We start from the raw sequence: 17,407 nt of genomic DNA on the forward strand, positions 1-17,407 counted from the left end.
ACATACGTGACACGGCGATGCGACGCGCAACGTCCTAGCGTCGCAGCCGCTTTGCGCTGTCGCAGTCGGAGTTGGGTCGGAATAGACCGAGCGAAACCGAAACAGGGGGTCGGGAGGGAAGGAGAGAGAGTGAAATAAAGGGGAAGTATGAACAACTATCTATGCATCGCGTACATAGTCGTTATCGTAGGATTCGAATAATTCTTAAGAGCGCTAACGACAAGTTTTGTAAATTTGTAGATATGTATAGTTAAGGGAGAGAAGTAGAGAGGTAACAGGTAGAGGGTTTACCGAGCGTCCGTGAGTCGCGCAACATCTCGTCGATCGTTGTTCGTCCAGCCCAGATTCGGAATCGATTCTTCCGTACGACTAGCGTTCGTGTCGCGAACCGCCTTCACACTGTCGAAATATGGGCTCGATCGTTTTAAAATCTCTTTCAGTTCTTCTGGGTATATTTTTCGTTTTTGTCGGTACAATGAAGCTCACTTCGCATATTAGTAAGGATCTTCACAAGGACTTGGTGAGTCAGAGCTTACATTCATTCTTCCCGTGTTATTATGTAACAGAAATACACGCATCCTATCCCGTCATTCACCTTTCATCTCGATTTTTTCATTTTCTACGTCTTTCACTTTTCACCCTTGCCACTTTCACGATCCCACTTCAACAAGATTGCGTTTGTTCTTAATTATCCCAAACTCGCGCCATCGGTAGTAGGATCGGTAGTAGACGCGCTATCATCTCGCGGTAGCTGTCACAACTTTACCACTCGCGATCATTACTTCTTACCGCTTTCTTTTTTCTGATACATCACACATAGAGTATGTATACCTACTCGTAGGTATTCCTTATTCTCTTCGCTTCTTTCTCTCCTTCCGTTAATGGAAAATTTCATTCTTTCCTATATTAAAGAACTACATACGATGCATTGCGTTTGCAAATTGGTAATCGTTCGATTCTTAGCTACCTATTTTACAGGCTCTATTACAGAGTTCTTCTTCTTCTCTTTCATCGACACGCGAACCTGACATCGATAATCGAAACAAATTACTCAGTAAATATTTCCCCTTGTTCAATCGCTTCTCTATTCTCAATTCAATCAAAATACAATCTTCAATAATCGTTTTCAGAATCATTTATTTCGCTTTTCGTTTTTCAAATACTGTTGTCGACACTGCCATACACCGTCGGATATCGTGGGACAATTTTAACGACACAGTCATAATCTTAAAAATCGATCAAAACTTTCTTTTCAGCGTAATCAAATTTTATTATAATTTCTTTTCATCGATACACCTCGTTAGATTATTTTAGTCTACCGTTGTTACCCAATGTCTCAAGTTCTAGCAAACTATCGAGTTTTTGGTGTCGCGCCAAATATCAGTACAAGTGCCAGCGCACGATGTTTACCAGCCAGCCAAGAATTACGATCATTTTTTTCGCGCTAACGCCCATTCTCTCTTTACCTCTCTGATCTGCCTCACCCCTTCACTAGCCTATTATCTCTGTATTATCGTTATGTTCTTAGAGGAAGGAGTACGTGAAATATGCAAAGGTGTTTCCCCTGTCCGGTACTTTGGACTTTAAAGTACCAAGTAAATGGTATAGAAGAGTCGTCGGATCGCTCGAAATTATCTGTGGACTTGCAATGGCGGTAGTCCCAAGTCGTAAGAAAACATTTCTCACTCTTGCTTGCTTCCTATTTCTATATGTACGTTGTATACGCATACATACTGCACATATCGGTACATTCTGCAGTTTAGACACGTCAGTGTGTTCCCCCTTCGATATACCTATCTTTTCTTTTTTCTTTTCTCTCACTCTTTCCTTCTACCTTTTCAGACAGAATAAAGAATGCGTCAAACGCGGTACTTCTCCTGCTGATGTTAATGGCTGTCTACTCTCACTATATGGTAAACGATAAATTTGAGAGAATCGCTCCAGCACTGGTGAGCGTTAAAAGAACATTTCTATAACTGGACCGTACACGTATGTTATAAGAATGAAAAATCTGTTTGTATTCGGTCGTTCTTTTAGGTGTTCTTCTTCATGCTGACAGGACGATTAGTGATAGACTGGCAATTGAGACGAGAAGACGTACAACTAATAACAGCGAACGGAGTTGACGATAAGACTAAAAAACAAGATTAAACTTTTACAATTTTTCTATGTACATACGTACTCTTCTCGTGTCGTGACTTTCCTTTCGTTATCGCAACTGACATTCATTATACGCGATCTACTAATCGACCATAGTCACGCTAAACTAATTGCCGATAATATCAGAACGATACGGAAGCCAAGCATCTGTATATCGAAGGTGAGGCGAAGCGGGGCAAACGAGAGACGAAGAGGTACTTAACAGTAACGCGAGTGACCGAGCAATTAACCGAATGAGCGAACGAAAGAAAAGGACAGAGGGATAAAATATCTAAATAGATTCGATTTCTTGCCAATTACGTCTGCGAAAAACTCGTCTGATCGATGACCCCATTATTACATCATTTCTTCATCTTGCGCGGCACTCTGTTTTAAAACATTTTTACACCATCGACGATGTTTTTCCCATATTCTCTAAGTATTATACATTCAACTAACGAAACTTAAACGTCATGCATATACGTTGGATTTTACATCTTAAACTTTAGACGTTAAAAACCAAATATGTACTTATCGTCGACATCATTTAGTCTAATTACTCACTAATGACCACAAAACGTTAGCTTCAATACACGGGTACTTACTGCCATTCGAATAAGTAATGTGTTCTCGATATACAATATTTAATACGTATGCATGCGTATATTTTTAGGTAATGTAATGAACGCGATGTCACAATTGTAATCTGCGTCATCTTTCTATTTTCTCGTTGCTTTCTTTTTCTCTCGTAAAAACACATCTTTCCATTTTCAATCTCGAATGAAAATATGTTGAACACGAATATGTACTCGAAATCATTTGGTACGTTTATTCACGTTTCCTTTCGACTAAAATATAATCCAATATTAACTTTTGTCTCTTTCGAATGTTGTCTCTTATTGTAGGATCGAAAAAGCTGAAGAAACAACGAGAAAGTAACATAAGAATAAGAACGTAGAAGAAATACATGGTAAAGCACATTCTTACATACGTATCATCAACAATATGTATATAAACGAACGATACTTTTAGAAATACCCAATTCACGATTCGAAACTGTTGGTTTATACGTGGCGAGATAAGATTTTTAGCATGTACGAACGACTCAAAATATTTTTCAATATAAAAACCATATTTACGGTACTATTTACTGTTAATCTCACCCATAAACTTTATACGCCTTAAAGCATTACCCGCGTGAAAAAATAAAAGTGGACGTTTGAACGTGTAAAAGTCAGTCTTACAAAGCCAAATAAGTAGAATGAGAGAAAGTATATGTGTGTGCGCCTGCGCATTTGTATGTGTTTGAGAGAGAGAGAGAGAGAGAGAGAGAGAGAGAGAGAGAGAGAGAGAGAGAGAGATATGTAAAATAATTTTTGTCGTTACCAATAGATCGTTCTTTTCTGCGAGATTAATTTGTTCTCGCATTACAGCATTAACTTTTGACAGGGTATATCGTGGAGGAACTGTGTAACTGGTATAACGGTGCGTTTTAAGGCAGACCCGCTTACTTGGTGGCTCCGGAAGTTCTGTACGTAGCCACAAGTGCTCTAATCGCAATAGAAGTCGCACAAAAACTATTCCGAAGTTGGACAAACCTGTCCGAACGTAACCGATCTGAATACGAATGCCGATTCATCACTTTCGATTTTATACGTATATATACAGGAACAGATACGCATTCTCGATGTTCGACACAATTGTAATTATGTATGTAAGCGGTTCTCAATAATAAATAATTTATCATTTTTACTTCTGTATCTATTGAGCCGCATTTATAATCGTATGTACATTACTGTTAAAAAGCGATGCAAAGTGAATATAAACCATCGGTTCTAATAAGTAGAGCAATTTATCGATCTTTATGTTAGAAATTTTCGTTACTCCTGTTCTTGACCAGTGGTTAAAAGGTGTAAAGCCTTTTGGAGATTTGACACAGCTGTAGATATATCATCATAATTCAAGGCACTTCCAGCCCATTTAATATACTTTTGCGCCTTATTCATCTGGTCCAGTGATAATTCCACTCCTCCTATTGCATATGTATTCTTAACGTTCATGTAATTGCGCACGAATCGATCGAATATGTTTCTTGTGTTCTACCTTCCGTTTTTGTAGTCACATTGTAGTCTGCTTCGTCTTCGACCATGGAAGATCTTATATCTACGGCTTCTTTAGCAGATGCGTCGCGTTCTTCCTCTTTCGACTTCATCTTACTAATAGCTTCATCATCTGGCTCTGTTATGTAAAATGTACGTGTAACTAAACTAAAGGGCTGTGACAAAAGCTACACAATTATTTTCTTTACCTTTGTCCAAACATTTATCAGAATCAATGTTTTCTGTGTTATCTTGTATCGGCCCTGGTATAGGTGTTTCACCATTCTTCAAACAATTGTGAATATACGCTGCTTTCCATTTGGCATACTTTTTATTCTGCGCAGCTTCTTCGCTTAATTCACCAAATACTGTTAAAACGTCGTACAGTAATCCAGCTGTAAAAAAGCTTTGCACTATATTTTTGCCAAAATTTCCAATTCTGTCATTTTTATCCGCATAGAGAAAAAGTTTCAAAGCCCAATTTTCTAAGTGTGCCTGTGCAGCTACGTCATTTGTAATAGCTTCGTTATCGCGTAACTCCTTTTTCGTCGCTTCTAACCAGTCTATTAATTTTAATAAAAAGGCTGACTCTTCAGGCGTCTTAGTTGACAATTTCAAACCTGTCTGAAGTGCGTACAGTCGACCTGTAATAAGAAACTTAAAATTATGTTTCAGGAACGCATTAAAACATCTGCGATTATCTATAATCTATGTTGTGGAAGAATTCAAGCAATTAGTAATCACTGACACCAATAACTAACAACAGGATCTCGTTGATCGTGAGTTGACGCAACTTTCAGATAATGTTGTATACTTTTTAAAGGTGACGGAATCTCTGGTAAATCCGGCCCAAACATGTCGAACCGTAAATAATTCTTTCCTAATCCTGCTCCGAACGTTCTTCTCCTTTTCTCTTTCTTACTTATCTTCCTCTTTCCTTCTTTTATTGATACATAAAAATCTTCCTATGTTGTTATTTTTAAACAATATTTAAGCAATCTACAGTAAAGAAACGATAATTAATTCGTTAAACGAATAGAAATATCTAAGTACGTATGTATGTACACACGTACGCACGCAATAACTTTGTTTGACACAGTACGACAAGCGTACTTATTTTCGGCTTACTTTACCATCGAATATGTATACACATTAGTGACAGTACGACACGACAGTAGCGACACGCGTATAAGCTTCGCTCTTGTTACCGTTTTTGTCATTAATTTGTTTTTCTTTTTTTTTCTTTATAAAACCAAAAGTTAAAGACGAGGTCATCGAATCGTCAACTAATTTAATTCATGATAATTATTTTCCGACAACGTTATATCAATATCGATGCTTAACAATTCTGTCATATAAAAGTGAAGTCCCATATAATTGAATGTGTGTGTGTGTGTATGTTATTCACGAATGGATTAGGGCATTACTCAGTGTATATAGAACATTGTAGAGTGGTATAAATGTTCCTTGAATGGAATCATGAAAATACGACATTTTACCTGACGTATGATGTATGCGTATATGTAGCATGCATGCATGGTGTAGGGTAGATACAGTGAATTGTGTGCGACCACGGTACCCACATTGTTACCTGTAAATTGTTTACTTCTGTCCGTTTATCTTCATTCTCGAAAGCAAACGTTCACTTTCGTCTGACTTATCGGAATATGGAATAATGCTGTTTAAAACAATTTTAACACTGTGTATACCTTCTAACAGCACGTTTTTCTTAACGAGTAAGTTGCAATTTCTTGTAATAAGTCTTGTGTAACACTGTCTACTAAAGGATCATTTTTGACGAGTAAAAGGATCACCTAAAAATAAAAGTAATTCTGTAAATGAAAAAAAGATTTTCATGCAGGTGCTACACCCCTAACGAAGGTTATATTTCGAACATTATCACAACACAACGTAGAGACCATAAAAAAATGGGACGTGTTGAGTGCTGTTTGTTTAGAACGTCATCCAGTGATTACAAAACCAATGCAAGATATAGAAAGCAGATATCAAGACGTATTACAACAAATAGAATTTGAAAATAGCTTAATGTCAGATTTTGAGATACAAATGAAAGAGGAGAAAACAGAACGAAAGGAAAACCGAACATTGCCCATGAATAGTAAAGTGGACACAGTCGCTCATCAATCGCTGCAAGATTTTAAAGATTTTAGCGAACAAGAATTAATGAAATTTAAATTTGCTCCAAGAATAAACGGTACGTATTTTAATAGACTTATCATTAATAATTAATACCTATATGATATTTTTTAAACAAAAGCAAAATCGTATCCATATTAAATTACAGAAGCGGAAGATAATAAGCTTACATCGTTGAACCGTAAACTTGATAAACATTTAACGTTATTGATAGAACAGCAAATAGGACATTCCAATTTTTGGATTCCCCCCCAAAGCCAAAGGAAAGATGGGGAAACTATGATACAGGTAAGATCCATTGTGTCGTATTCATAATACTGAAACGAATTATTTATCTTGACCCGTTACTCTGGTAAAATAAATCGATTTGTCTGTATTATTTTAGGCTGCACAGAGAACCGTGCAAGAACTTTGCGGAGATAATATAAAAATAAAATTCTATGGCAATGCACCCATTGGATTTTATCAGTTCAAATATCCTAAAGATGTACAAGATAAAGGACAAAACGGGGCGAAAATTTTTTACTTTCTAGCAAAGTATATAAGCGGTGACGTTATTCCTGGAATACAACATCGTTGGTTAGATAGGGAAGAGTTAAGAAAAGCTGTGCATCCTAATGTTCACAAAAGTTTATCCCAATTTTTGATACCCGATTGAAAGGTGGTAGAGTGTACATCCTAGACTCTCATCACTTTGTACACATTTACATATTACGAATACACATACGTTTGTGTTTTCACCTTTCCGATTTTTTAAAATAAATATATAGTGTTCAAACAGTGCATTCTGTGTATGTTTCGAATACCTTAAACGGAACTACTTCTTTAATAAAGTATAGTCGACATTACCTTATTCGATGTACGTAAACGTAATCGTGATATCAATACTCTCTTATATACGTATACTTCTCTCTGCGCAAAAATAATTTTTTTATAACGAAAAAAATATCATTTAGAATGCAGACGTATCTCTATTAAATTTCATAAAAAAAAAAAGTACATATGAAAATACATGTTAAAATTTGCTGCATCTTCTTCTTCCTGTATACTTTGAATCCTCTCGAACATTTTTTCCTTGTTTGCGACGCCTTTCTTTTTTTTCCGCAATCCAATCCCTACTGTTTTTAAGCGGCTTACCGCGAGCTTTCTTAATCTGCTCCCTAGAAATAAGGAATTGAAAACACTTCTCTGCTACGTCTCGACGTTCCACGAAAATGAAAATACTGTAAAATTTAGTTTAAGTCGAATAGAAAAATAAACCTTTTAGATATGTAAGAAATGACCGTTCCATTATCATTTGTGCCTAATGCTTGTGGAAGAACAGCGGGTCCACCAGTCATAAGTACCAAGAAGAATTTTTTTGCTTTTGTACTATTTGGAAAATCCACAACTACACCCCCATAAAAGCCTGCTTTCGTAGCTTGTGTTGTAATCAATTCAATTTGTTCGCTGTTCTCAGGATAAAACTGAAATACGGCTCTGGCAGATCTCGATAAACAGGAAAACAATGTGGAAAAGAATGTATACAGACGTTTCGAGGGGTTATAGGAACTTTTATCAGCATTACACAACCATTGTAACGCAGAAATGCTAATAGCACCATCAAAAGTTCCTGCTCGAAACGGTATTCCTTGACCCATATCTCCCAAAATCAAGTCTCCCTCAACTTCTCTCTCTAATGCTACTCCTATAGATGTAACGAAAGATTGTTAATTATAAAAGATTCGTTGATAATTGTAGATACAGATATATATATTTACCAAGCATCGCAGACGATATATCGATTCCAATCCATGTGTATCCATATTCCTCGATTACACTACCGCTTAATCCAGAGCCACAGCCAATATCCAAAAGCAGAAGATTTTCATCCTCGGGTAATAAAAGAAGTTCTATAGCACGTTTACACATTTGTTCTTGTATATCTACCATTCGAGAGCTGGAACATTACCGGTCCATAGTGAATTTCTTGTTACGTACGTCAGGAGATAAGATACAATACATAAAAAAACATTACCTTTGTGTATATTTTCGAGCCTCAGATTCATCATAAAACTACAATTAAATGAATAAGATTAAAAATCATAACGTAATTAATTGAAGAAATTTAATTCTTTACCACTTCAGGTGGAGCTAAATGTTCCGGTCGCCTCGACATTTTTTTCCCTTCTCTACCTTTCTTTTCTACCGATTTTTCGAATATAATCTTCGTTACTTCGAACTACATATTACACGTTACGCATAAGCGTACGTACATGTCAACTGTTTTTAACTTCCGCCGTGTATAGCCAAAATTGTCATAGAGTACACGTTAGAAGAAACACGTGGGGAAGCACGTATCGTGCATACATATGCAAACCTATACGCGTACAGGGTTCGTTCGGATATTGCCGATAGTACTGTAAAAAAGACGTCACGTTCACAAAGCTTGTATGGATGTGACGTCGTTTTCACAGCAGTGCCGGCAATATCCGAACGCACCCATACTACTATTGCTACTAGTTACTTTTTCATTTTCCGAGGAGTATATACCGGAATGACGTCACGTTGCATCGAAACAGCGAATCGTCAAGCTTTCGCCGTAGCAGCTTTCTCTTCCGGTGAGCAGATAGAGGGTACTTCGTTACCGTCGGTTCCCATCCACTGCTTTCTTTTTACTTAAATATCCACGATGGCTATTGGTGATCTTAAGACTGATAAAGGTGTCAAAGATTTAAATTCTTATTTAGCGGAACGTAGTTACGTCGATGGGTGAGTTTAATTCTAAGATTGAACAAGTTGATTGCGATACACGTGTTATACTTGTCGGCATTTTAGAATCCTTTGTTTTCTGTTTGTATCGAATATTATCTTTGAATAAAATCAACTATTATATACGTCGACCTCGATGTTGCTTGACATTTTCCCTTTTGTCAATTGATCGCATTCAGTTATCGAATCTTTTTCAATCGCAAATGTCAAAAGTAGTACCACGGTATGTATTTTTTTTTTTATCGCCTTAGAGAGTAATAAGTAAGTACTTCAGGATTGAAACGAACAATTAACATATCTTATTTGTGCACGATTCGTACTTTTTTATTATGACCATTCACAATTATACGCTTATTGCTTCGATAAATATTTTTCATTCGTGTATACTTTTAATGTTGAACGATCTATAAATAAGAAGCATAATGTTTCAAAGGTGGCAACCTACACAAGCCGATGTGGCAGTTTTGGAGGCTCTTGGAAATACTCCAACATCTTCGAATCCTCATGTCTTACGATGGTATAATCATATCAAATCGTACGATTTGAAAACACTGCCCGGAGAAAAGAAAGCGTCTATTCTCTTAGGCAGCGATAGTTCTAATAATTCTGTACCAATCAAAACTGAAGACGACGATGACAAAGACATAGATCTCTTCGGATCTGACGAAGAAGAAGACGCAGAAGCTACACGAATCAGAGAGGAAAGATTAAAAGCATACACAGAGAAGAAATCTAAGAAGCCAGTGCTTATCGCTAAATCTAGTCTAGTGTTGGATGTTAAGCCATGGGGAGATGATACAGATATGAAGGCTATGGAGCAAGCTGTAAGATCTATTCAAATGGATGGATTGGTTTGGGGTGCCTGTAAGTTTCTGTATTTATGTCACTTGCGTTTTATAAAACTTCATGCACTTTATGACTACCTTTATAGTTACACAACTCAAAAGCAGAAAAATAATAAAATTGAATTCATGATTTCAGCTAAACTGGTCGCAGTCGGTTATGGCATTAACAAGTTTAGGATCATGTGCGTTATAGAAGATGACAAAGTATCTGTGGACTTGTTGGTAGAACAAATTGAAAGTTTTGAGGAACTAGTCCAATCTGTCGACATCGAGTCATTTAATAAAATATAAATAATTATTTTTGCCTGTTACTTTTAATGTAAACATAATAAATAATAACCATTGTTTGTATATACACACACGTATTTGTAGATATATATATATATATATATATATATAAAATTTGTTACTGGGACGATCTTTAAGAAGCACTACTACAATTTCAACGATACGAAAGTTTTCAATAAAATATTGATTCGAGTAATTAAATATTAGCAAAAGATCATATAAAAAGTATAAATCTATTTCTACGTTTCAAATCCACATTTTCACATACATTACACAATTTGTTAATTTTTATAGTACATGCAATTATTCGATGTTAATATTATAAAGGTGGCGAAATTGTTGACGTTATCAGTCAATACTTTCGCGAATTAGTTGCAAAATTACTCAAAATCAGTTTCAGAATAATTTACAATTGGTATCCGGATGCATGTATGTACATACATGGGCATAAGATATTTGGTGGTCGAACTGACTCGCTGATTTAGTAATTCTGTGGCTTATATCTGGAAGATGTACGAGTACATATGTACATATGCATATATATCGCTATATATTAACTATTTTTCACATAAATTAAAATAAACGCAGATATAAATGCAATTGCTCTCAAATTATAAAAAACAGAAATACATTTCCTACTGCTAAGGGTCATGTTATACCTACTCTTTAGGAAGCATTCATTGCAAGCTATAGCGAATATGCATGAATTATACACATACGTATCAATACATATGTGTAGATGTGTCATGACGATCATGATCTTCAAATCTTTACCTTCTACGGCCTACGGTGTTGTCGTTTCATTCGATGTTTAAATCCGGTTCTGACAAACATAGGTGTTCTTCTCTTCGAGCGAACATTCTACTCGTATTATTTTGCTATTCATAGACGACGACAGGCATTGAAAATGTGAATTTGAGACCATCTTGATCAGTGTTTCTCAACCTCTTGCTGCGTGATTCAATACACAATTTGTTTGTAATTGTATATGTACACATACCGCAATCCAAATATTTATAATACAAAATGTTTAAAACCCCGGCGGATAGTGAACTTGCTGCACGTTTATTAATGAATAAAGTCATGCGTATTCGACGATAAACTTTCTACACGTGAAAAGTAACGAATTTCAGTTTATGTAACAAATACTTAAATTTCATGCTTTATTATTTAACAACTATGGAAAAATGTAAAACTAATGATGAAATTTATGACGAAACCATTCTCGAATACGTCTAAAATCGTTTCACCGATTCTTTGTTTCGGTGCAAGGTAGCAGCTACGTATATCTCGTTTCGTGATTTATTCAAAATCCAAACTGATCCAATATGAGTTGCGAATTATAGGTTTAGAAACGCTGATCTAGAATAGTTTAAAAAATTAAGATTATCGAAACGAATGAGACTTTTGTCTCAAGACGATTTAATTTTAAGCTTACGATATGTAACCATCATAGAATCGTTTCGTTTCTTTTCTTTACGCTTCACTGTTGAGTCGCGACAAATCGAATTCCGAAAGATACGCATGAATGTTCGTTTTTTAATCCGGATCTGTTCTTTAGAATCGCAGTCCTTGTCACTGACCTCTGTCGAAGTCCCCACTTTTACAACCAACAACTCACAGTCACCGCCCACAACTCTTTTGTGTATAAAAGAAAGGAAGAACGAGAGATCGAAGCATCCCAAAAATATCGCTTCAAGTATAATCTCCAAAAGAGAATTTCTAAATATCAAAGACGTTACCGAGAACTCGAAGAATACCGATCAAGAAAGAAATCATAGTAGCGTGATAGTAAAAGAAAAAAAAATGGCTTTTCTCTCGACCACCTCCCGTGCTACATATCTGTTGCTGTTATTATTCATTTTGGGTAAGTGGTTTACGCTTACGGAATTCATTTTTATACGTTTGATTCAAGAATTGATCGTTTATCTTCGTTACTTTCATATTTACCAAATAGTAAGTTGTACGTACGTATGGATGAATTATGCAAATGTACACATGTACGTATGCGTATGTATGTCCTCTCTCGAAGAAAGCGCCGAAAGAGATATAAACGATTTGAGTACGAAACTCAAACCAAACGTAATTAAGATTATACGCTTTAGCGGTTTTTCCAGATGTTTCTCCCATTAATTACATCATCTGTATATTTATTTGCGTATTGAGTATTAAGTTGTATACACGTATATATGAACATACGTTAAGTAGAGCGTGCATATATAGAAAAGATGAAAATAACGGTATTATGAATACAACAACGAAGTATTCGTATATCGCGTGAACTGATTATTGTTTCGATGCACGCGTTGTATACAATAATGTAATTCTTTCGATCGAACATTCTATGAAATAATCGTTTTATCGACTCGTTGATATAGGTATGTTGTTTTGCGATGGCAATAACTCGAATGACAGTTTCTAACGGTTGTCGATCGTAAAACTCCTTTCTTACAAGTTTTGTTTCGTCATGTGTATATGTACTTACAACCTATTTCATCGGCTGCGAGAAATTAAACAGGCTACAAAGGATGGTGATAAAATTGTTTGAAATAATGCAAAGACTGAGGTATAACATGCATGCATACACACACGCGCGCGCGAAAAAGAGAACATATCGACGATTTATAAGAAACATAATTAATGTTTGTGAAATTGATAAGCGTGATCTTACGATGGCTGAAACTATTTACGAGCAATTCTCTCGAAGAATATAGAAAGAAAAAGGGAAAAGAATATTATTGTCATGCACAAACCTTGAACTACAAATATTTGATCAATTCATGGAATTTCTAACAACGTCTTTCCTCATTTTCTTTCTCGCTTCTCCTATATTTTTCTGGTCTTGTTATTTTGCATGCTTGCGATTCACGGATGCATAAATACGCGAGTAAATATGTATGTGAAAAAAGTGATTTTTTATTTTATAGGAGAGCGAATTTTGACGACAGAAAGCGTAGAGGTAACGTCAACATGTCTTGGATGCATATGCGAAGCTACTTCTAATTGTAACGCCACTGTTGGCTGCGATGGTTCTGTTTGTGGCCCGTTTCGTATAACTTGGGCCTATTGGGTCGATGCTGGCAAACCGAAATTAAACGATGGTTCGAACGACAATGATTGTTAGTATCAACTTCTATTGCCGTAAACAGGCGTAATTTCTTTTCCGTATAATTCGTTTTATAAAAAATATTTCCTTCTTATGTAGCATATACGCAATGCACAAATGATCTGTACTGTGCGGCCGATACTCTAAAACGCTACATGGATAAATTTGTTCAGGTAAATTTTTAAACAAATGTACACACAGAGATACACGTTTGCTTTTATAATCAATTATGTCTATTTGTAGGATTGCAATGGAGACGGTGTCGTAGATTGCGATGATTTTCTTCGTATTCATCAACTGGGTGGCTATGGATGCAGTGGTTCCCTCAATTCAAAATTTGAAAATACTTATAAACATTGCATACAAACATACGGAAAATCTATAACGAACCAATAATTCGAGTAGTCTATTACTCGAGTAACGATACTGCGTCGTCTACGTTCTTATTTCTTTCAAAGACCATGTAAAAACAACAGAGTACGATTGTTCACTCGCAGAACGATTTGCTTCGTTCGATATTTCCTTATTGTGGTACGTGCAAAATTCAGATACAGCCATGAGATGAAATTTGAACATTCTTACCGGATTTTAACCGCTTCAAAATATGCCTTTCGATTCGTGTGAAATTAATATTCTCTCCACTGATTCGATTCTCTTTTTCAATATTACTTCCTGCTCGTCTAACACACTACTCGAATCTGTATTATTCTTGATTAAAAAATAATTTATAAACAAGCGAAGACTTTCTCTGAAGGATTGCAGCTGAGGCGAAATAGAAATTTTTTTGAAAACTTGCAGACAAGCTTGTTCATTTTTATGCGACAAAATCCCTAACATAATTTGCTTAAGAAACTTAACGGTATGTTTGTCCAATTCCGTGAATTGAATGACCTATAATAAAATTTTATAGTGAAAGATCTGTTTCTTCCCTAGCATACATTTTTAAGTGAAAGATAGCATACTTACTTTTAGAATTGACAAAGCAAGACACCTCTCTATGAATAAGTAAGTCAAAAATTGCGCAAGATTTTCCAATTGTTTGGATTTATACGATTCCAGCATTTTCAATTTGTCCCATAAGTTGTATTGTATCGTCAACTAAAATATTACACAACTTTATGTTGCGTACACTCACGCACCGTACGCGGGTAAATCGTATTATACCATGTACGAAATAGTAATAACATACTTGATATTTTCTATCGTATTCGCATAGTTTTTGCGCCAATACTGCATAGTAAGGATTGAATTTGTTCTCTTGTAAACAGCAATGCATTAAAACATGTATGATTTCCTCCGTTTGTCGGTCCCTCAAGCCAAGGTGATTCAACTTTTCAAAAGCATCGAAATAGTCCTCGGCTGTCATAAGAATACAAAAGATATTTCTTCTGGTATCCGTATTCATTCTTTGCTTCTGTGCCAATTCTAGTATTTTTTCGCTAAAATGAACATTTTTTTGCTTCGTTTTTCGTTGATCGTGCACCTCGTCGAATCCAGACCAAGCAGAACCTACGATCCACCATTTTCCGTTTTCATCAGCTGTAATGGAAAACAAAGAACTCTACGTATGTATACCCTATATCCATTTGCGTATACGATGAAAAATGACTCTGTGAAAACTGTGTTATTGCTTACCGCGTAACAAATCCTCTAACGATACATTGAACTGCGTTATCGTATTTCCTTTGCGTATCACAGTTCTTATTATTTTTCTCAAATGTTCCACATGAGAAGGATCGTACTGAGGTATTTTACTGACATTATTATTCTTTATCGCTAATAAAATGTCTAACATAAATTGAATTCTTGAACTATGCCAACAAAAATATTTCTCAAAACAAGTGTGTTCGTAAGTTTCGGTTACCAAAAATTAAACGAAATATAAAACGCACCTTTTTCCGTTTTCGCTACTAGCCTTTTCTTGTAAATTTTCTATGAATCGTTTCAAAGCAATTGGATCATCCTTTCTTAATGAGAATCCTACCGTTCTCAGAATCAGCAATATCAATTCGATTTCTTTCTCTGAGAACTTGACCACGAGTCTATCGAGTATCTGATAGAGGAGCTTGTGTCCGTATACCTGCATTATTAAATTGAATTGGAAAAGATTGTAGTTACCGCGTTTCTTTAACGATTAATTCATTCTCTATTAGTAGAATCGTTATACTTTAAAGTTATACAGATGCGAAATCATGAGAACCATGTTATCTAATCGTTTGTTTTCTACATCCTGCGGGCGTTCCATCATATCGACCAATTTTCTCGCGAGTTTCTCTAAAAAATGAGCACCTATTTCAATTCCAACATTTGCATGTAAGATAGCGATTAACATCATATGCTCGCATATAAGACGATCCGGTGTTAGCACATTCAAAATTAAACCCTCGAATACTAAATCTGATAAAACGCGATTCATATTATTACGAGTATTCGTCATATACATTTCTTCTATCTGCAACAGACAACAAAACGTGTAACGAATGAAAGTTCGTTACGTTCACACCTAGATATATTTTATTTCAAAATGCATAGTCACCTGATTAGCTATATTGTGAATGTTATGTTCCGCTACCCTGTTCAGACAACCTTTTAATCGTTTTCTCAAAGAACATAATCTTTCATCGTCTGTAGTAGATCTTGCAGCTGGAGGAACGTACTTGTTCGTTTCACGCACAACATTACCATCTTTATCTCTCTTTCTTCCATAGATGTCCTCCCACAAATCTTCTCCATCGTTACGATTCTCTGGAGTTATACCACTGTCACGTTCAACGTCAGGTTTGCTTCTTTTAGTTCTACGTACCCGCAAGCTATCGTTATTGGCTGTTTCGTTTCCGATTCCAGAAAGACGACTATCTTTAATATTTTCTTCGATGCTTGTTCTGTCGAGTCTGTTAACCTGACACGGTTTATCGATAAATGAATTTTTTGCAGGATCTTCTGCAATTGTCACGGTTAAATCTGCTTTAAGTTCATCGTTAAATTCATTCTCCAACAATTCTCTTTCTGTCTCCACCATGCATTTTCTATCTTTTTCTAAGCAAAAGTTCAGAAGATCTGTACGTACGCGTTAAGGAAATGTCTGCTTAGTCATATACTAAAATTTGTAATCGTAGTAAGAAGAACATGTAATATTTTCTAAAAAAAGATTTATTCTAACAAGCTTTAAGAAGAAACACGAAATACGAAAAAGGATACAATCTAAACCATCCGCTACGAAAGACTTGGGAACCGTCTTCTTCTTTCTTTTATTTAATTTCAGTTGTTTTTCCAATTTTTTAATGATCTTATCTTCTTTCAAGTTCGCATTCTTAAGCAATTCGGTCTTCTGATTTATTTTCTTACTCTGAAGTTCCTGTCGTTCCTTTATCTTCACTGTTTTCTTTCTTACAGAAACATCCTCGTCAGCGACAACATTACTGTCGTTTTCAGTTTCATTTGTCGCTGCAGCTGCTTCGTGTTCAACAGTTCGTGTACGTGCAGTACGTAGTTTACATATTGTTTGAAAATAGATCGTTTTATTGATTTTCTTTTGCTTTCTGAGTTCCTTGCGCAACTGCTTACGAGATTTTTGTTGCGATTTCAATTTTGCATGCCTTTCATCCTTACGCTTTAGTTTCGACCGGTCCAAAGAACTCATGTTCTACTCTACAGAATCAACAGCAAATTCTCACAGAACTTTGTAAAAAAAAATTCAATTCATTTACCTATTTCTTTCATTTTCTACTTTGTGCACGTTTCTTCTCTTCCACCAAGTACACACGTGGTATATGCATACATAAGTGCATACGATTACGACTACACCTGACTGCACCCACCACACTATGGTCGTTGGTCTCTTTTCTTTTACGCGTGTTGACTTTTTATAAAAGCGGTCGTTTCGTTGTTCATCGATACTTTTCGACTCTAATCATATCGTATACATACATAATCGATAACGTTCGATTTCCCTATAAATTGTATCAAATAATTATCGAGTAATCGAATGACCTAGTCGAGATTTGATTTGCGATTTAAAGCGC

The 17,407-nt window shown here is 35.8% G+C and overlaps 7 protein-coding genes and 1 long non-coding RNA gene across 15 annotated transcripts; 4 read left to right on the forward strand and 4 right to left on the reverse strand.

Annotated features, from left to right (window-relative positions):
- The first annotated feature begins 100 nt into the window (after window positions 1–100).
- Window positions 101–2,178, forward strand: LOC143178462 (putative acetylcholine receptor chaperone). Its single transcript, XM_076377165.1, has 4 exons — window positions 101–520; window positions 1,529–1,667; window positions 1,843–1,949; window positions 2,038–2,178. Exons 1-4 carry the CDS (start codon window positions 410–412, stop codon window positions 2,149–2,151), a joined length of 471 nt encoding a protein of 156 aa, XP_076233280.1. The 5' UTR covers window positions 101–409; the 3' UTR covers window positions 2,152–2,178.
- A 1,700-nt stretch (window positions 2,179–3,878) lies between these two features.
- Window positions 3,879–5,119, reverse strand: Vta1 (vesicle trafficking 1). The gene is made up of 4 exons (XM_076377156.1): window positions 4,987–5,119; window positions 4,448–4,882; window positions 4,243–4,377; window positions 3,879–4,171 (listed from the first exon to the last, which is right to left on the reverse strand). Exons 1-4 carry the CDS (start codon window positions 5,093–5,095, stop codon window positions 4,020–4,022), a joined length of 831 nt encoding a protein of 276 aa, XP_076233271.1. The 5' UTR covers window positions 5,096–5,119; the 3' UTR covers window positions 3,879–4,019.
- A 630-nt stretch (window positions 5,120–5,749) lies between these two features.
- Window positions 5,750–7,178, forward strand: Mrpl46 (mitochondrial ribosomal protein L46). Of its 2 annotated transcripts, none has more exons than XM_076377151.1 (4): window positions 5,750–5,974; window positions 6,088–6,453; window positions 6,544–6,683; window positions 6,781–7,178. In XM_076377151.1, the coding sequence occupies exons 1-4, from the start codon at window positions 5,914–5,916 to the stop codon at window positions 7,051–7,053; spliced, it is 840 nt and encodes a 279-aa protein (XP_076233266.1). In that variant the 5' UTR covers window positions 5,750–5,913; the 3' UTR covers window positions 7,054–7,178. The 2 variants fall into 2 exon arrangements, with proteins under 2 accessions (XP_076233266.1, XP_076233267.1); XM_076377152.1 differs by having other exon boundaries at window positions 5,756–5,974; window positions 6,100–6,453.
- LOC143178458 (18S rRNA (guanine-N(7))-methyltransferase) lies at window positions 7,176–11,186 on the reverse strand. Of its 5 annotated transcripts, none has more exons than XM_076377158.1 (6): window positions 8,515–9,028; window positions 8,413–8,450; window positions 8,156–8,334; window positions 7,656–8,082; window positions 7,408–7,555; window positions 7,176–7,307 (listed from the first exon to the last, which is right to left on the reverse strand). In XM_076377158.1, the coding sequence occupies exons 1-5, from the start codon at window positions 8,551–8,553 to the stop codon at window positions 7,411–7,413; spliced, it is 828 nt and encodes a 275-aa protein (XP_076233273.1). In that variant the 5' UTR covers window positions 8,554–9,028; the 3' UTR covers window positions 7,176–7,307; window positions 7,408–7,410. The 5 variants fall into 5 exon arrangements, with proteins under 5 accessions (XP_076233273.1, XP_076233274.1, XP_076233275.1 ...); XM_076377159.1 differs by lacking the exons at window positions 7,176–7,307; window positions 8,515–9,028 and adding exons at window positions 10,721–10,782; window positions 11,054–11,175 and having other exon boundaries at window positions 7,323–7,555; XM_076377160.1 differs by lacking the exons at window positions 7,176–7,307; window positions 8,515–9,028 and adding an exon at window positions 11,054–11,186 and having other exon boundaries at window positions 7,323–7,555.
- Eef1beta (elongation factor 1-beta) lies at window positions 8,981–10,350 on the forward strand. Its single transcript, XM_076377162.1, has 3 exons — window positions 8,981–9,146; window positions 9,580–10,010; window positions 10,128–10,350. Exons 1-3 carry the CDS (start codon window positions 9,067–9,069, stop codon window positions 10,280–10,282), a joined length of 666 nt encoding a protein of 221 aa, XP_076233277.1. The 5' UTR covers window positions 8,981–9,066; the 3' UTR covers window positions 10,283–10,350.
- LOC143178465 (uncharacterized) lies at window positions 10,494–12,546 on the reverse strand. The gene is made up of 2 exons (XR_013001790.1): window positions 12,230–12,546; window positions 10,494–11,230 (listed from the first exon to the last, which is right to left on the reverse strand). It is a non-coding gene; the product is annotated as an uncharacterized LOC143178465 (long non-coding RNA).
- LOC143178454 (uncharacterized) lies at window positions 11,676–14,187 on the forward strand. The gene is made up of 4 exons (XM_076377150.1): window positions 11,676–12,146; window positions 13,207–13,398; window positions 13,485–13,558; window positions 13,629–14,187. The coding sequence occupies exons 1-4, from the start codon at window positions 11,678–11,680 to the stop codon at window positions 13,779–13,781; spliced, it is 888 nt and encodes a 295-aa protein (XP_076233265.1). The 5' UTR covers window positions 11,676–11,677; the 3' UTR covers window positions 13,782–14,187.
- LOC143178450 (nucleolar MIF4G domain-containing protein 1) lies at window positions 13,983–17,229 on the reverse strand. Of its 3 annotated transcripts, XM_076377140.1 has the most exons (9): window positions 17,093–17,229; window positions 16,584–17,033; window positions 15,922–16,442; window positions 15,553–15,837; window positions 15,278–15,465; window positions 15,021–15,196; window positions 14,575–14,924; window positions 14,352–14,483; window positions 13,983–14,276 (listed from the first exon to the last, which is right to left on the reverse strand). In XM_076377140.1, exons 2-9 carry the CDS (start codon window positions 17,023–17,025, stop codon window positions 13,983–13,985), a joined length of 2,388 nt encoding a protein of 795 aa, XP_076233255.1. In that variant the 5' UTR covers window positions 17,026–17,033; window positions 17,093–17,229. The 3 variants fall into 3 exon arrangements, with proteins under 3 accessions (XP_076233255.1, XP_076233256.1, XP_076233254.1); XM_076377141.1 differs by having other exon boundaries at window positions 14,575–14,894; window positions 16,584–17,225; XM_076377139.1 differs by having other exon boundaries at window positions 16,584–17,225.
- Window positions 17,230–17,407: the final 178 nt, after the last annotated feature.

Source organism: Calliopsis andreniformis, chromosome 4 (genome assembly GCF_051401765.1).
Source record: "Calliopsis andreniformis isolate RMS-2024a chromosome 4, iyCalAndr_principal, whole genome shotgun sequence".
Taxonomy (NCBI): domain Eukaryota; kingdom Metazoa; phylum Arthropoda; class Insecta; order Hymenoptera; family Andrenidae; genus Calliopsis; species Calliopsis andreniformis.

Excerpts from the sequence above, each read along its gene's own strand:
- LOC143178458 (XM_076377158.1), bottom strand. The coding sequence starts at position 8,553 with ATGTCGAGGCGACCGGAACATTTAGCTCCACCTGAAGTG. Across the intron at positions 8,083-8,155 it reads TATATCGTCTGCGATGCTTG|GAGTAGCATTAGAGAGAGAA; the intron begins GTAAATATATAT and ends TTACATCTATAG. Across the intron at positions 7,556-7,655 it reads ATTTCTTACATATCTAAAAG|GGAGCAGATTAAGAAAGCTC; the intron begins GTTTATTTTTCT and ends CCTTATTTCTAG.
- Mrpl46 (XM_076377151.1), top strand. The coding sequence starts at position 5,914 with ATGCTGTTTAAAACAATTTTAACACTGTGTATACCTTCTAACAGCACG. Across the intron at positions 5,975-6,087 it reads CAGCACGTTTTTCTTAACGA|ATTTTCATGCAGGTGCTACA; the intron begins GTAAGTTGCAAT and ends AATGAAAAAAAG. Across the intron at positions 6,684-6,780 it reads ATGGGGAAACTATGATACAG|GCTGCACAGAGAACCGTGCA; the intron begins GTAAGATCCATT and ends GTATTATTTTAG.
- LOC143178450 (XM_076377140.1), bottom strand. The coding sequence starts at position 17,025 with ATGAGTTCTTTGGACCGGTCGAAACTAAAGCGTAAGGATGAAAGGCAT. Across the intron at positions 14,484-14,574 it reads AATACGATAGAAAATATCAA|TTGACGATACAATACAACTT; the intron begins GTATGTTATTAC and ends GTAATATTTTAG. Across the intron at positions 14,277-14,351 it reads TTGCTTTGTCAATTCTAAAA|GTCATTCAATTCACGGAATT; the intron begins GTAAGTATGCTA and ends ATTTTATTATAG.
- LOC143178454 (XM_076377150.1), top strand. The coding sequence starts at position 11,678 with ATGAGACTTTTGTCTCAAGACGATTTAATTTTAAGCTTACGATATGTA. Across the intron at positions 12,147-13,206 it reads GCTGTTATTATTCATTTTGG|GAGAGCGAATTTTGACGACA; the intron begins GTAAGTGGTTTA and ends TTTATTTTATAG. Across the intron at positions 13,559-13,628 it reads ACATGGATAAATTTGTTCAG|GATTGCAATGGAGACGGTGT; the intron begins GTAAATTTTTAA and ends GTCTATTTGTAG.
- LOC143178462 (XM_076377165.1), top strand. The coding sequence starts at position 410 with ATGGGCTCGATCGTTTTAAAATCTCTTTCAGTTCTTCTGGGTATATTT. Across the intron at positions 1,668-1,842 it reads AATGGCGGTAGTCCCAAGTC|ACAGAATAAAGAATGCGTCA; the intron begins GTAAGAAAACAT and ends CTACCTTTTCAG. Across the intron at positions 1,950-2,037 it reads AGAGAATCGCTCCAGCACTG|GTGTTCTTCTTCATGCTGAC; the intron begins GTGAGCGTTAAA and ends TCGTTCTTTTAG.
- Vta1 (XM_076377156.1), bottom strand. The coding sequence starts at position 5,095 with ATGTTTGGGCCGGATTTACCAGAGATTCCGTCACCTTTAAAAAGTATA. Across the intron at positions 4,378-4,447 it reads TGATAAATGTTTGGACAAAG|AGCCAGATGATGAAGCTATT; the intron begins GTAAAGAAAATA and ends TTTACATAACAG. Across the intron at positions 4,172-4,242 it reads TGTGACTACAAAAACGGAAG|GAGGAGTGGAATTATCACTG; the intron begins GTAGAACACAAG and ends CATATGCAATAG.
- Eef1beta (XM_076377162.1), top strand. The coding sequence starts at position 9,067 with ATGGCTATTGGTGATCTTAAGACTGATAAAGGTGTCAAAGATTTAAAT. Across the intron at positions 9,147-9,579 it reads GAACGTAGTTACGTCGATGG|GTGGCAACCTACACAAGCCG; the intron begins GTGAGTTTAATT and ends AATGTTTCAAAG. Across the intron at positions 10,011-10,127 it reads TGGATTGGTTTGGGGTGCCT|CTAAACTGGTCGCAGTCGGT; the intron begins GTAAGTTTCTGT and ends TCATGATTTCAG.